The 17,804-nt window shown below is 42.6% G+C and overlaps 1 protein-coding gene across 13 annotated transcripts in view; it reads left to right on the top strand.

Moving 5' to 3' along the window:
• Positions 1–17,804, top strand: part of CALD1 (caldesmon 1) — a 655,703-nt gene that overhangs the window by 487,393 nt on the left and 150,506 nt on the right. For all 13 annotated transcript variants that reach the window (XM_078674011.1, XM_078674008.1, XM_078673998.1 and 10 more), the window contains one exon: positions 2,260–2,414. In XM_078674011.1, the coding sequence (XP_078530137.1) occupies positions 2,260–2,414 (155 nt within the window). The remainder of the gene's footprint in view (positions 1–2,259; positions 2,415–17,804) is intronic.

Consider the following 17,804-nt stretch of genomic DNA (forward strand, 5'->3'; position numbering starts at 1 on the left):
CAGACTGCTAAATGAACAGTCGAGTAGTGTAGCATAAGTAAAATCCAAAACAAATATTATCATGCACCATGAGAATGATCCTAATGCTGGTAGATCACAGAACTTGAGTTCTTATAGTTAGAAAGCTAGAATATCCTTTTCAAAAACACTTATAAAACTTTAGTCAATTGAGAAAGATGTTTAAGGACCAATATAATTTGAAAAAATATTCAAATCATCCCTTTCAGAATATATGACAATATAAAACATAAAGAGCAATGGACGTCTAATGTTGAGCAATAATGACTCAAAGGTATGCAGAATAATACACCTTCTTTATAAAAAAAAACATTGACTGCAGCCATCTTTGACAAATTGAGTGCAGAAAGAAACGTCACCAATATATGCTGCTTCACAGAAACTGCCATCAATTGTAGCTCTAACAAGGCAACTGTTTGATGATGCTGTACACTTTCAATATCAAGCGATAACTCTGGTCTAAAAGCTATAACAGACGCAACAATTACTAAAGTTCGATAGAAACACTGAGTCTTATTTACTAGCCCCCTGTGCTGCCGGTACATCACTTTTCGCCATATTAAAAGTGACGCACCAGCGGTGCAAGGGGTTTGTAAATAAGCCCCACTGAGTGCAATGCACCACTAGGCAGCCTGAAAGAAGTGACTAGACAGCTTCTAAGAAGGAGGGTGACGGAGAGGATTCAGGCATACTTCCAAACCGCTTGAAAAGGAGATCACTGCGGGTGACACCAATTCAGAAGTTATTCTGAGGCTATGATTCAACATTATCTCATAGCCCATTTAGGCCACTTCTGATTTCTGGACATATACCTGAAGACCACAACACAAGCACAGGAAGTGGCAAGTCACATACCAGTTTTAATGCAGCTATAGCGCTCACGATCTGGTGGCTTTCATCCTGGAGAGCCATCTACTACAGCATGACACAGTTGCCATGTTGATCTTCATTTCGTGTGCATGAAGCAATGATATACATATATTACATCTCTACCGGAACACCATCATTTTGAGAATTGCATATATAAATGAAATGTACAACTAAGTAACAATTATCTCTCTTAGCTGCAAATGTGGATCAAAACGCATATTTATGTTCTATTGTGTTCTTTTACAAAGAACTCAACATCAGTGCACAGTCTGTAGATACTAGTTCTTTTGGCCATTATGACTTCAGCAAAAAGATTTCGGTGGTAAACAAGTGGTTCTTCCTCCTTCAAGCACTGATGCTGTCTATACCTATCAAAATGAGCTAGATGTATTTAGCAATTTTGATGACTATTTGGTTTAGGCGGGTGTCTGTTAGGCCCTGAAGAAATTTTAATTAGTTTTGCTCATTTTGAGAATTATGTATTACTCTTATGAGAAATTCCCCAAATTATCCCTGTTACATAATTATGCCTCCTTTTGTAGTGATATTAGATCACTGGAGCAATGCGAACAACCAGAATGTGTGCAGCTGATGTTTGACTTAATTGTGTTTTCACTCTTTTTTTATCACAAAATGCGTCTTTGCGTCAAAATATGATGCAAGGATGAATTTCGGCCTACAAAATAGTGATACATGATGGATTTGAATGTTTTATCATTGTGCGTAATTTTCCTACTTTTTGCGTTTGGACACAAAACAAATCATGCGAATTTCAGGGAATTCTTGTTGACTTTTAGGGGCCAAGAACAAAGGAGAGGTATGCAGGAACTCATTGTGAAGCTTCTTGTGCCCAGAGAAAATATGCTAAGGGGATGTTGTTTACATACCTGCTAGCTTGAAAACAATCGCACGGTGTGAGGAGCGTGTGGGGCCTCGTGCCACGAAGTACCTACGAGACATCTTTTTACTCCATCCTGCCCCCAAAACCCTCCTCTAAAAAAAAAAAAAGAGACTTTGCTGAGGCAGGTGCCAATGCCCTGGGGTGTTTTCACACCCCTTAATGGACATCAGCAGTTGAAAGCCTCAGAAAATGATCTTGGAAACCACTATGTACAGTGCTTTTCAGCTCATTTTCCCTGCTACAGTGTGATATTGGCTCCTCTCCGGGAGACCGTGTGATGGGAGCCGATATCATGTGTCACACAATGGCACCGTGTGAGTTGGCAGGTATGTGTTCACCGATTGAAAGCAATTCTAAGCTGTCAGGGACTCAGAAAAGGTGTTGCAATTGAAACAATTCAAAATGTATGCCTATTTGTGCTCATGTACTGATTATGTTTTTCCATCCCATTTGTGATGTATCTGTCACAGATCAAAGATGACAAGTCCAGTAAAGATAAGACCCCTAAGGATGAAGGGAAGCCAAGCTGGGATCGCAAAAAGGGATTTCTTGACACTAAGGCACAGAATGGAGAGAGCTTTCATGACGCAACTCCACACAAGCTTAAACACACCGAAATTCCCAGGTAACTTGTGTAGTCTAATTTATAAACGGTTTATTTGAGATTATATAGGGCACAAAACCAGTTGCATGAATAGTGATATCGAATTTGATACATGTTAAAACTGTTATATTTTATGTGTGGGTCTTTCCCTCCGCCTGTGATTCATGATACAGTACAGTCTTTGGTTCTTCACCTTCTTTGAATTGTATTGATTGATATTGTTTTATTAATAGCTCCTAGAAAGATTTTTTTTGTCACTTCACAAGTCTGTCATACGAACATATAATGTGGATTAAAGTGGACAATTCAGTGTAAAGTGTGTTGCTATTGTGGATGACCAATAGACAAATAAAAACGATTTCAAGTCACTGCACACTGTTTCCATTATACAAAACAAACTTACACCAATTAATTGCTAGACAGAATAAAATAGAGTTAATAGCCAAGAAGTCAAGTCCATCAAGACATTATGTAGGAATCCCTACTATTTTTACTGGAAATTTGATGTTGTTGAATAGTAAGAAGATTGACTGATCTCTTTCAGAGGGATTTATTTATAAAGTTTTATATAGCGCGAACAAGACTTAAACAACTGACATGTGATACCATATGCTCTTACACTTATAAAAGTCTCTAAATGTAACACAGCTGGAAACGGTCTACATTTAGGAGTTTGAGGTATAACCAGTTTGTTCAGAGAATTCAGCCAGTAGTGGTGTGGTCCAGATTTGAGCAACTGGTAATTTTAACAAGCATTTGCAATGCAATAGGTCTCGTATTATTAAAGTTTGAGCTATTGGTATTGCTAATAATAATGCAACACCAATAGCTCAAACTTTAATAATGTGAGACCTATTGCATTGCAAATGCTTGTTACTTTAGAGCGTGCGCTGTTATGGCCAGAACTGCCGACTTTGGAACTCGAGTCCAAGTCCTGCCGTCGCCTCCACATCCTGTAATTTTGAGCAAATCACTTACTCCCCTGTGCCTAAAAAAGAATCTAGCCTTGTGTAATGTAACTCATGCTCGTGTGAAGCGCTCCAGTGCCCTTGAGCCGAGTTTGTACTATGTAAAACTGCAAAAAGAAAAAAACGAGAGTTTGAGATATTGGCATTGTAAATGATAATGCCTTTTATTTATGTGTTGATTTTTTAAACATAAATAGAAGACATTGTCCTTTACAATGCCAACAGCTTAAATGCGAGACCTATTGCATTGCAAATGCTTGTTTCACCTGCTCCCAGTAAAGCTTGTTCTAAGGGTACCAGGATGTGTGCGCCGACCTGCAGGTCTGGTTGCTGGCCCGCATCTGCAGAGGGGTGGGAGTATGCTGCATTCACAGGTTTGAGTCCCATAAGGTCGGACCTAGCTCTTCACCCTCGTAGACAAATGACGTAGGTGAGGTGGGTTGGATAGTAAGACAGGCGTTCGAAGCGAGTTCACTTTGTGTGCATATATGTAAATAGCGTCAATAATACGGGTTTTCTGCATATTGTTTACATTACTGGGGGGAGTGGGTTTAAACCCAGCGCAGCCATAGCATGCAGTAGAGTGCAAACTTCTTCTGAAACAAACCTCTGTCTCAACAAACCAAACAGCAGTTCACTCAGACAACTGTTCCATACAACCAGCTTTAGTCTGGTTCACAAAGCGCTAAATACAGCAGCGTGGGCGTGGCATGACTCGCAGGCAAGACAGGGTTCGTAGAGGTGTAGAGCTGCGCTATATCTGACACAAACAGAAGGATGAGACTCGAGGATCAGCGGTGCTGGTGCTGAGGGGGGGGGGGTGCTGCTCTCCAATTAACCAAACCCCGGGCTCTGTTGGAGTAAATGAGCCCACGCAGAAGCAGCAGTCGGGAACCAGGTGCTAATGTTGCTTGTGTACCAACTAAGCATCTTGTTGAATAGGCTCCGAGGAGATACATAATGTATCAAGTGAGGTGATAAATCTTGGAAATGGCCCCTCCGTCTCAGATTACATTCTGCCTCTTCTCCGTGATTGCCAATTTGGGCTCCAGTAACTTAGCTGAAAGTTTCAGCTCAGTCCCACTGACGTGTCCAGTCCTGCAAGGCTGCAGGCTACATGATGCCCAAGCAGTTGGCACTCGTCAAACGTGGGCCAGATTGCACACATTTAACACCCTGGCTGGGCACCTGTTCCTCGATCATGGAACCGACAGACCGGGGAAAGTGGTCGGCATTAGCTCTGCTCTGTTCGGTTGAATGAAATGTTGATTTGATCTGGGCTGTCCACGTCATTGGCTGAAACTGTACCATGCACCGGTGTAAAAAAGGTAACAAGCCCTATTTCAAGTTGGGGGCAGTGAGTATGTGGCTAGCGAGGACACGTTAGGGGGCGCCCCTGGCCTGGATTCACCATAACAGCCCCGTCCCATCGTCCGCTCCAGTCCTATCTATCCCTGCACCCATTTTTAAACATGGTAAAGAAGCGCACCTTTTTGTTAGATCTCTGGCTGTGTTCTATGACCACCTCCCCAACCGGCTCAGATGGTGGTGTAGGAGTACCGACGGATAGAGCGGTGCTTCCCTCGTGTCCTGAGCCGTGGCCAGGCGGGGTGGAGCCATTTGCTCCAACTATAATGTGACGAATATATCTTCTGCGAACAAAAGAATACACCCATAGCATCAGGTGATCTTTTTTCATGTTGCAGCAATGCCAGTATTCTGTCACTGTTTTTATTCATCACTTCACTTTCTGCAGTAGCATTTCTATACTATCCGGTCCTGATGAAAGCAATGGACTCTATAGTCGCTAGTATATTGCTGAAACATGTTGACCATCTTTACATCAGAGTAGATATTTGTTAAATCTACCTATGCTGCTTTTTTAACATTGGTGGAGCGAGCATAGAACTGCATAAAGTTGTCTTATTTCTGCTCCCTCACCCAATTTTATATACTTCACTCACTTTTTCACATACCCTTTTTTCACAGCACTGCAAATCGGTCACCCACTAATTCAATTGATGGGTAGTTTGTGACACTCTACCACTATTGGCCATCACTTGGCTCTTGGGAGGTTATACCAACTGACACCCCGTTTGAGCCAGTGGTGTACCAATTTTTGTGGCCAACAGGAATGCCAAATGATGAAGGGCGGTTCCGAGTGGTGACTGATGGATATCCTAAGAGTGATCACTGGTATCCACCAATGCTCTCTATCACTGTTAGATGAGTTGACACTGTTCTATTAGTTTAATGAACCACACATAGACCGTACAGACCCTCTGACACTCTTATGTTTTTCTGCATTCAGTTAGGGAATGTGTCTTTGTTTGGTCTTTAAAAATCCCTGAGGCCCTCCCCCAACCTTTTTGTTTCCTTGTGTTCTATGACATGCATAAACTGATTTTTCATCCGCTGAGCTGCTGTGTGAAAACAACACAATTCTAAATCTGTTTGTGTCACCTATTGTGCGTGTGCCTAAACCCTTCTGTTTAAAGCTGTTTACCAACTATTGTGCACCCGGCTGGAATGCCCAGGCGGGCGCAGTCATGTTTAAATGAAATAAAAGTTAAGGCTGCTGTTCCAAACTGTGCCAGAGTCGAGGACGTACACAATAACAGTCCGCGCTTTTACAAAAACAAAGAACCGAGATGAGGCAGAGGCGCAGTTTTAGTGTTGTATGGAGCGCTGAAAGTTTAAAGACAAGCCGATTCCACCAATTGGAAGAGACGTTACATTGAACTCCGAGAATTGTGACGACTAATAGATCGCCATGCATCAGGATAGCCGGTCATACACCAATCAGGCGTATCTACTAGCTGAAGGGGGCGGGCCGATGCCAGAGCAGGCATTTGCAGCCGTTCGTCTGAGAAACATCCCTCTTGAAATGGGTCCATTTACCGGCGTTCGTAGAGAAGCAGAGCAGCGAGCGCCATCTTCGAATGGTTCGAGTGGACGGCAGTGCTAACGTGTAAATGAAGTGCTTGGCTGAGGAGGGCAGTGCTTGGCTGAGGAGGTTAGCGGGTGGAAAGGTTTGCAGGGACATCGCGGTTCAGTCCACATATTGGCTGCAGCAATGGTTAGATCCTATCAGGATATAATAATGGCTGAAGGCATGGGAGACCGGGCATGGGCGACCTTTTCGGTTGGTGCTCCTATTCCTAGGCGGCGGCGGCGGGGGGGGGGCTCGATGCGCTCGTGTGTGTGCGCGTGTATGTGTGCGGCGGCGGGGGGGCTCTGTATGTGTGTGTGCGTGTATGTGCGCTCGTGAGTGTGTCTCTGTGTGTGCGCAAGCGTGCAGGGGGAGGTGTGGCTGTGTGTGTGTTGGAGCTTCCCAGGAGACAGGAGATGGCCACAGCGTGCGCGTTCTCGCACGCACGGTCTGCTCCGATCGCCTTTTGGAAGATGCGCGTGGCCAGGTCCTGTCTTCTGGAAAGCTGAGTCAGTGACAATAGGTCTCTGGCGAGACCGCGCTTTCGCGCGGTTAACACCACAAGACCTAAAAAGGGTGTAGTAGAAGTGCTGATCTACTTCGCAAGTGTGTCCAACAATATAGTATATCAACTATGCAAGACCATCAATGTGTTCCTCTGACAGTGTAAGAGAAACCTTTGCAGAGAAAGAGTCCCTTCGCTGCAAGGAGATTTTGCAGTTTGCTAAACTGGCGGGACGGTGGGCTGTATGCCAAGTGCTAAATAAAGTCCATAGGCAGTTTCATGTATGTTCCAGATGACATCCAACATCTTCTGCACTGTGGCAACATCATGCATTGTCTAGCGACCGCATATAAACATCTGTGCTATTCAGTGAAACATTCTGTAAATTTTGGAAACAGTTCATGGAACGCGCATCCAAATTTAATATATATATATATATATATATATATACATTGAAAAATCAGTCTAATGAATATGTAAAGGGTCTGCTTTCTCCTCCTGTTTTTGAAATGACATTGAGAGAATTCCATTTATTTGAAATTTCCTCAAGTTTTTGCATAAAAAACAACCAGTAGATTAGGTGAGCCTTATGCCCAGATGGCTTTATAGCAGGACTGAGAATTGCTCCATCTCATTGTGCGCATTCTTACTCTAATAATTAGGATTCTGTCCTGAAAGTCTAGTAGCCTAATCGCTGAGAGCATGGAATCTGATATGGATGTCTTATCAGGATTCCTCCAACCATGAAATAATACAAGAAAACCATCTGGTTAGAATGACAACATTGAACTTAAGCCAGTGAGGAACTCCCTCATGAAATAGCATAACCTCTAACCGTGAAATACTTTCTAATTGACAAGGAACATTATGTAGATGTTTATGAATAATTATACAGTTTCCATTGCTGGCAGAAAGTATTAAAATAATCAGTTCAAAAGGATTCAATGATGCATTTGGGTGTTTGAATCCAAAAGGTAAATATTCATTTATCGTCAGCTATTTTAACTTGAATTAGTGTAATTCTTTGATAGACTGCAAACAGAGATGTTATTGTGTTTTAATTTTTGAAGCAAAGCACATAACCAAAGGTTAATTAAGAATTTGGACAAACCCTGCAGTTTTGATGTCAGGCTGTTGGTATGCAGATACCCACAAACCACACACTTAACCCCCTTAACACTGACCTTGAAATGCCTCAGAATAATTATGGCTAGGGTTTTTGGAAAGGAGGCAAGAATGATGTAGTCATTTTGGCTGGTTTGTGTTTAACATTGCCCCGCTGATATTGGCCTGTGAGCATGCTACTGCAGTGCTCAGCACACCCTGAGACTGGGCTGTTGGATATTTTTGGAAATGATCTGAAACCCAGGCGCCTCCTTTCAGTGGTTCTCCTCACCTAAAAGTGCGAGTGCATAGAACAGAAAAATGCTACCCAAAAACAAAGTTACGGCTCCAATATTAACATGAGGTTTTCTCGTCCTATTTTAAGAAATTTGTGAAAAATTGTGTTCTAATATAGTAAGTAGCCTGACTGTCTAAAAATGTGTTTACATAATGCAACTTATTATCTTAATAATATGTGCAATTGCTTATCATGTTTTTTGGTGTTTCTGTGAATCGAAGGGCGGAGCCGGGTTGTGCAAGCATGAAGGGGAGGGTGCAGTGGTATTCCATTTAAAATAGTTTGTGCGGAGGGAGGTGACTTGAAATATCTCTCAGATTTTGCAGGACTGTATTGGCTTGTTGCCTTGTGCACAAGGAAAGAGCTGACTGGTGTGTAGGTTTTCTTGAAGTGTTGAACAATTACTAAACCGTGGGTGATAATTAGGTCAGTGACTTCAACTGGAATGAAGCCCATTACATTTTGCCTGCAGAATCGAAGGCCCATTTCTTTAATCATCTGGTGTCTGATAATACAGCGGCTGCTTTATACAACATGATGCATGGTGGGCATAAGTGGCAGGGTAGGCTGCAGGTGTCTTGCATGTACTGCATCATCAAACAAAAAGCCTGGTCTCCTGTGCGTGCACTGTGGACAGTACACACTCTACTTTTATTATTAAAATTATTGAATGAGTAAGCAACTGGGCAGCTTCCATCAGGCTGCTTTGAATCCATTGGATTGGGCACACAGGATGCCTGATGTATGCAATTGAGGCACAAGAGATAACTGTGAATCATAAGGTCAATTCCCTCAATCTGTGCTGCTGGGACCAAATACAATGATCTCAGTCTTTGAGATAGCCTTGCGCTTGTGTTATCACATCCAGACATTGAGCTTTACATTTTGAGCTGGGAGGACTACCCATTAACGCATCCAGGGCAATGTATAGGCATTGTCCACAGAAGGAATATAACTCCTATTGTACAACGTTTGGCATAAAGAACATAAGGAAAGGTGTCTGTATAAAGAACATAGGGAAAGGTGTCTGTATAATCTAACCAAAAATGGAGTGACATTTTTCTCAAACACAAGATTAGTAAAAGCAGGAGTACCAAGTTGTAAAAGAAGGCCAACAGAGTAAAGTCAAAAAGAAACATTCATGATGAAACATAGCAACTTCTTTCCTTATTTAGAGAAACTTTCCATAGATGAACCAGGAAAAGCATAGAACTAACATAACTGTTGGCGAATATCTAAATATGTTTGCCATTGGAGAAGACTGTGAACTATTTCAGATCATAAAGTTGTTTCCTCATAATGATGTATGACATTTTGTCCCACCATTACTGCATTATTATTATTACCTGCAGGTAGCTAGACTGTATCTATTGTACGTAGACCATTTAAAAGATCTTTTGGGGATTACATTCAAAATATCAGAGCAGGGAAGGGAATAAATGCCTGAATACAATAGCAATTTCCTTATAAAGTGAGGCATTTTATAGGTGTCAGAAGGATGACAATGGCACTTCCTGCTGAGTTTATCAGAATATTGAAATCTTACTAGTTTGTCAGTGAGACTACATAAAGTAATGGATGAATTGTAAATTATTATAAAATGCTGATGTGCAAGCATACTTTTACCATTCCTAAAGAACTAGAAGCCTTGAAAAGATGTTTGCGAGCACCAAGTGCATACTGACTCACTGATGATCCATGATGGTGCTAATCCTTTTCCTGTCATATCATTTCCTGCAAGGATAATATATCAGGAGACTTTGCCTTGAGATGGATGCATTGGAATGCATTCTTTCCTCAATTTATCGCCGCATTCATTACCAATTTGAAGAATTTTTGTGCTGATTGTTGCTCTATTTTTCTGCATCTGTATATCTTATTGTATTCAGTAGTTCTGAAGTCGTTTTGCTCAGCTCATTCCTATCTTTGCTTCATTTTGGTTTTGGTGCCTTGCTTATAAACCCTTGTAACAGCTTTCATCTGCAATTAAGAATAACCAAGTAAGTGCCAATAAGGTTTTTTGCTTTTGCTCTTTGTTTTTTTCCCTCCTAAATGGGGCTCTCTTAATGAGACATTTGACACCTTTCTATAGGATTTTAAGTGCAGGGTGGTACTGTGTATAATGGGAAGAATATCCCTTCCCTTTAACAATCAGAAACATTTGACAGATTGCAACACAAACAACTCCATAGATATTTCTGTTCCATTGATCTCTCTCAGTACCTTGCTTGAGTACCCCAACAACTGTGCCTTGAGAATGTGGCCTTAAAGCCATCTTTAGATTTAAGGCTTGCTGATACCCCAGTAGTCTCTTTGCGCTTCTCTTGATCCCTTGAAGTTAAGAGAATTTTTGAAGTCTCTAATAGTGTATGATGCTTTCTGCCCTGCAGAGATTTCTGAAGAGAGAGCAAAGATGAAATATGTAATTGGCCGTGTCACTGGATCTGCCTTAGCCACAACCTCAGTTCATTGTCTGGATAGTTATGTTATTTTCTTGCTTGGCCTTGAAAGGATATTGGAACCCCCTGAATTGGTGTAGTCTGCTGAGGCAGTGCTGGGTGCTATCCAGAAAATGTAAATGAATGTATTGAGTTGGATTACTCATTTTCTTCAATTGGCATTAAAAATTACTGGGTCTCGAGATAACCCAAACGGTATTTTTTTAATTGCAAATTAAAAGAATATGGTTAGGATGAGTTGGTACATACCCACTGCCCTACATCTTTTTCTGAATTTATTCACTTAACTGAATTAATTGATTACAGGTCATAGGAAAAATATAAGGAAGAAAAAAAGTCTTGAGAGGGATTTTCTCATTTTCTGGTATTACCAGGGTTCCACTATTTAATCGACTAGAAATTCATCTGGTTCCTTTGTCTAAACGGGAGCCCATGCAAATATGGGAGGACAAAAGAGAAAATCGATGCGCTGCTGAAATAGGTCTATACGTTGGGGTTTCTGCTGAAAGAGCGGGTCTCCATCGACCGCCTTGTATTGGATTTTCCATGAGTGATACTGACTCTTAGTTGTTCCATTCTGTCAAATAATTTGAGAATTTAGGATGGAAGCACTGTGAGTGATTCTGCACTGTTGGATGGTAGAGCATGTTGAGTGTTAATTGCCCATGATTAAGCTCCTACAAAAATATTCATAAGAAAGATTAAAATGCTAGAGTTTGTGCAGCATGTTGATGGTTTGGAATTGGCTTCAGGGATTGTACGTGAGGTTTCATTATCCTCCTTGGCTCTTTTCAAGACTAAAGATAATTGCTTCCTTTTGATATATTAGATGTTTTTGAAATTACTGTTACTAAAGTGGCATACTCTGTACATCAATCGGGCAACCACAATAATATCATTATAATAATTTGTTGTCATAATCATTATTATGCTTCAGGAGCTTATTGGTCATCTATTGAAGAGGCAAAAGGGCCTATATATACTTCAAATCTAATTGCATCTAATGTTTCTTCTGTTTCACCCCAATATAATACATGTTGTAGAGTTGTGCTTAGCCAGTAGTTTGGCTGTTCTGACGGATAATTGCCAAACACTATTCAGAAAGAATAAAGGCTCTACGCCACTAAGAGCTCTCCCCCCAGCTTTGTTTTACAAAGGAAAACCACTATCCTTGGATGTAGTGATATTTACCATGGGAAGTTACCTAGTGAGATCTCCTTGATATAGGTCAGCTTATCATGTTTAGATGGATGATGAGGCTAATCTGTCAAGGATTGCCTTACCTTCGAGATTTAAGATCTGATGCTGTTTCAGGAAGGCAAGGCTACGTGCAAAGCAAAGCATCCTGGCAAATCTGTTTATGAAGTTTGCAATTCCTGGCCTCAAAGATCAATGACACATGTTAGTACCCTACAATGAAGGTTGCTTTAATTTGAAATATTGCTTTCTGTGATGGAATGACAACCCATTGACTCCAGGGTGCCTGTATGTCAACGATGAGCTAGAGCACCACAATGGAGCTTTCTCCAGGCTTTAATACGCATTATGCAAGGAGCCTTTCTGAAGAAGAAAACTCCTGACTTCTCTCCTGAGGGATCCGCGACACATTCTATTGCTAAACTGGAAGAAATTGGGGTACTGGTTCAGATGGGTGAAAGCCCTGCTCATACAGCAAACACAGTCCTAGTGAGGGTGAACCACAAAAAGTCACTAAATTAACCTATGTTTAACCCTCTAGTAGTTTTGCACAAAAGTAGTCAGGCTCAACTTAGAGACAATGTGTCAAGTATTTTTGTAGCACACAAACAGTAATAAAGCGGAAACACAACACAAGAAATATCCCACACAAATCTAGTAAAATACAGTCAATTGTGATAAATACAATTATACCTGAAGGACAAAAATCCAATCTGTAGGCCCAGAGATATCGACTTTTAAAGGTTTTAGTAAAAACTGGGCCAAAAGCACAAAACACAAACTATGGTTATCTGGTCACACTGGGCTGGAACACAGTCTCAAGTTCGACTGGAATGATGGAGCAAGGGATGGATACAGGGACCAGGTTTGGCCTGTTAATAGTTGTACCTTATGTCCTTGATGCGAGGCTTCATGTCGCTCGTTGTCGGTTCCAATCAGCAGTTGCGCGGTGCTGCGAAGTTATGCACCAGGTTGCGTTGGTTCGGAGAAAGAGCTGTGAAGGCTTCAATGTGAAGTCCTGCCTTGAGTTGCGTCTGCTGCACCATTTCTGATCAGGAGCTGCGAGGGTTACAATGCGAGGTCCTGTGTCAAGTTGCATTGTGTTGTGCCAGTTCTGAAGAGGCTGACAATCAGGATGTGTGAGGGGCTGGGATAGAAGGTCCTGCGCTGAGCGGCGTCACACTTTCTGGGATTTTATGGAACCCACTGTTAAGCAGAGAGGAGTGCACTTTGATGCCAGCGAAGTGTCCAGGACCTAGGGGGGCACCTCTTGGGGATCAGGACTCACTCCAAGAAGGCCTCTGAAGCTTTGTGTGTCCCTGTAGCTCACACACAAGGTCAGTCTACTGACCCTTAAATTCACTCTGGGTCGCCACAGGTGTAAGCAAGCAGGTCCAAATTTTGCATATTGCAAGGCAGTCCTTCAGCAGCAGGGTAGTCCTTCTTCTGTAAATTCCATAGTTCCAGGATAGTTCTGTAGAGCGGCTCTGGAGATCCAAAATGTATATCTGGTGCCAGCCTTTGTATGGGGGCAACTCCCTGTGCTACCCCTACATCTAGTTCTAGAAAGTTCTTTCTCTTTCCCTGTCAAAGCTACAAACCGCCTGGGGTCACTAAAGACAGGGCACGCCTGGTGTCAGGCTCCCTTGTGTTTGCAGGAGGCAAAGCTCTTTGAAGTGTAAGTGGGGCTGGGTACAGCCCCTTCCCAGTTATCCTGCCAGGATTGCCCATCCTGTCCACATCTAAGACCCATTGTGTTACTGTCTATAAGCAATACGCACACCCCAGCAGCAGAGCCATTCACATGTGATCTAGGATACTGGCAGAAGGCAGAAATCGTTGGGACAAGAAAATGCCAGCTTTCTAAAAATTTCATTTTTAGACATGTGACCTAAAATTGGAAGTTACCATTAAAGAGGATTTTAAATTGCAGTTCATTTGAGTGAAAGCAGCATAACTCTATTGTTGGACCTGACATCCTTGGCGTGGCTTTGTCCAAACATTTTGCTTTCAATTCTCCTGTTTTTGTTGACACCTGGTTCTGGAAAGTACTTTATCTTCCCCTGTCAAGGCTACAACTACTTGGGGGTCACAAAAGACAGGGCACGCCTGGTGTCAGGCACCATTGTGTTTGCAGGAGGCAAAGCTCTTTGAAGTGTAAGTGGGGCTGGGTACTGCCCCTTCCCAATTATTCTGCTAGGATTGCCCAATCTGTCCACATTTAAGTCCCTTTGTGTTACTGTCTAGAAACAATATGCACACCCCAGCAGCAGAGCCATTCACATGTGATCTAGGACACTGGCAGAAGGCAGAAATGGTTGGGACAAAAAAATGACAGCTTTCTAAAAATATAATTTTTAGACTTGTGACCTAAAATTGGACGTTACCATTAGAGAGGATTTTAAATTACAGTTAATTTGAGCGAAAACAGCATATCTCTATAGTTGGACCTGACATCCTTGGCGTGGCTTTCCCCAAACTTTTTGCCTTAAATCCTCCTGTTTTTGTTGACTTCATTTTTGCTGGCCTTTGGACTCTGTGCACTTTACCACTGCTAACCAGTGCTAAAGTGAATGTGTTCTCTCTCTAAACATGTTAACATTGGATTACACCCAAGTGCCACATTTAATTTACTTATAAGTCCTTAGAATATTGGTATTACAAGGACCCAGGGCCTGTAGATTAAATGCTACTAGTGGGCTTCATCATTAATTGTTCCACACACTTAAGTAGCCCTTCAATAATGTCTCGGGCCTGCCATCACATCCAGCCTGTGTGTGCAGTTTAAAACTGCCATTTTCACCTGGTAGACTAAACCTTTTGCCAGACTTAAACCTCCGTTTGTAAGACATGTAATGCATCCAGTCCCAGAACCCTGGAAGTAGGTCTGAAGAAGCTCTGACCGCCTAGCTGTGGACCAAGCAGAACCGATGCAGCACATCGCATCACCTAGCAGCTCTGCATCGGAACCGCCACTGCTAGACGGACCCCCAATGAGGATTCTGTAGCTCTTCAAAGCTGCCGCTGCACGATGCTTTCTCAACGTAGGACCCTGAATCACAGCTCTGCAACATCTCAGAACCGGTGCTGCACGACACATCCTTCACACATGACCTCACATCACAGCCCTGCAACTTCTAGGAACCGCTGCTGAGCAACACATCCTCAAAAGACACACAATTGATGGACGGAATGCAGAACAAATCAAAATATTCCAGTCCAGGGAGGACCTGGCCTGGCAGTTCGGGCTGGACTGTTCCCATTGGGCGCAGGGTCAAGACTGATTTGCATATGACTGGGTCCAAATTGGAATGGCATGGTGAGCAAAAAAACGATGGATTTAGGCCCAGGTCTCTGTACTGGGGTGAATGTTTAACATTGTTCTGCATTCTGTCCATCAATTGTTCTTTTTGTATTTGTTAACCCAAGTGGGACGGGTAGGCCCAGACGTGGGTCGCGTGCTCTCCATTGCACTGGAGTCAAGCTATCTTGGCTGAAGAGGGGTGAAACCCCGAAACCGGTCCTAGGATGCTTGTTTCCAGTCCAGTGAGGACCTGGCCTGGCAGTTCGGGCTGGACTGTTCCCATTGGGCGCAGGGTTAAGACTGATTTGCATATGGCTGGGTACAAACTGGAATAACATGGTGAGCAAAAAAATGATGGATTTAGGCCCAGATCTCTGTACTGGGGCGAATGTATGACATTGTTCTGCATTCTCTCCATCAATTGTTCTTTGAGCAATACCTCCTCGATACAGGACCTCACATCGCAGCCCCACTTCTTCCCGGAATTGCCACTGTATGACGCATCCTCATTGCAGGACCTTGCATTACAGGTCATTGGAACCACAGCTGCATTACAAATCCTTCATGCTGGATCTTGCAAGACTCCGCAACCCGGAATTGACCCCTTTGCCGCGGCCGCGATTTCGCGGCAGTGCAGCACTTCTGCAAAATGGGCGGGGCCGCGTTGGCTGGCGGCTAGCGAGGTAGTGCTGCCGTCAGCACGCAAGGGGTTAACCCCTTCCATGCTCATGACGAGCTCGCTCAGCTTGTCATGCAGTACAGTGCTTGTGTGCTCATGACGAGCTGAGCTTGTCATGAACAATGGGATTCAAAGATCATCAGCATAGAGGATGAATCGCTGTAGCATTGATAGTGTTAATACTTTACACATTGTTTCCAAGTTAAGCCTGGCTGCTTTTGTGGCACGCTACGAAAATGCTGAGCACAGTTTAATTTGCGGCTTGCTTGAGTTTCACCCTAACAAGATTTGTTGTTGCTTCTCGAGTAGGGTTTCACCCCCTCAACCAGTAACCCAGTTTCCTATATCTATCTTCTCTAAATCGAAAGTTATCACTTAATGCAATGTAATAAGGTAACCCAGTGTTATTCAATGGGGGGAGAGATAGGCCTTAGAAGAGATAAAACCCACTTTAGGAGTTTTGCACTACCAGGAAATGTGAAAATTAAGCATGCCTGTCCTACCATTTAAATACAGTGCACATTGCACTATGAGGCTTTAGGGCCAACATTAGGGATGGCCTATATATATTAACAAGCATTTGCAATGCAATAGATCTCACATTTGCGAGAGTTTAAGCTATTGGCAATGTAAATGACAATGCCTTTTATTTATGTTTTACAACACATGAATAAAAGGCATTGTCATTTATAATGCCAATAGCTTAAACTCTTGTATTACATTGCAAATGCTTGTAAATGCGCCCCATGCCGCACTTTCAGTTTAATGGCGCATACACCCCTTTCTTTAGATACGTCTCGTGTAAAGAAAGGTGCGTTGCCGCCATTAAAGTGAAAGCGCGGTATGGGGTGCTTTTACAGAAAAAGCCATTTGTTTGTTAAGTTGACAAACAAATGTTTTTTATTTTGAAAAAGAGCCCCATGCCGCGCTTTCACTATAATGGTGTCCATGCCCCTTTTTTTAGAGACAGCTCATTTAAAGAAATGCTCGCAGACGGTGCCATTAAAGTGAAAGGTCGGTATGGGGCGCTTTTACTAAAAAAAAAGCATTTGTTTGTGAAGTTGGCCCCAAAAAAATGTAAAAGCAGGCGCCATGCTGAAACCGTAGCGCGGCGCCCGGAGTCAAAGCAGGCACCCTTGCAGGAAAGCTCTTCATGCCTGCAACAGGTACAACTGACTGTGTGTAAGCAACCATTTAGAAACAACAGTAACAGGAGACAATTGAAAAGATGGGCGGAAAAAGGATGGAGCTTAAAGTCCATACCTGCACTCAAAATGCCTCACAGAACAGGTCAGGCACTGCCCGCTCGATCTAAAAAGGGATCCCTTCCTGTCAGGCTTGCTCAAACAAAACCATCTATTCTACATTTTAATAGACAGTCAACAAAGCATCTTCACTTTCTTTTTCGAGGTTCAAACATAGTCCTGGCATTTGGATTTAAATGGGCTGTGTGTCAATTCAACTCCTGGGTTACACTGCATAAACTGAAAGACACATATTAACAGAGGTTACCTTTCACCAAAGATAATAAGCCAGTTTGGAAAGATTACTTCTTAGAGAGACAATACCTAACTTAACCTATTGCTGTTATTAGCAGAAACTGAAGGAATCAAGAGGCTGCACATCTGGTGCAGAAAGATGTCAAGCACTCCATGATTGAGCCGCATTTAAACTCTTAAGCAGTCACTGTGTAGTATCCTGCAATCTGTACCATACACATTACTTACCATTGGTTGGCTTTCCTTGTTAATTTAATTTGCCTGCTTATTTTTTGTGCCCCAGCTTGTCAGTCTTTTGGTTGTTCCTCCCAAGGAGCATTGCCTCTGTACCCTTTCTTTGATCTATTGGCATTGCTGCTTTCCCTGATTGCTTTTCAAGGACTGTTTTCTTTTATGTGAAGCACTCCATTAGAGTCTGTGTGTTTTTGACCCGTCTAACTCATGTACATGTATATCTCTTCCTCAG

The sequence above is a fragment of the Lissotriton helveticus genome, chromosome 1_1 (assembly GCF_964261635.1).
Source record: "Lissotriton helveticus chromosome 1_1, aLisHel1.1, whole genome shotgun sequence".
In the NCBI taxonomy this organism is placed as follows: Eukaryota; Metazoa; Chordata; class Amphibia; order Caudata; family Salamandridae; genus Lissotriton; species Lissotriton helveticus.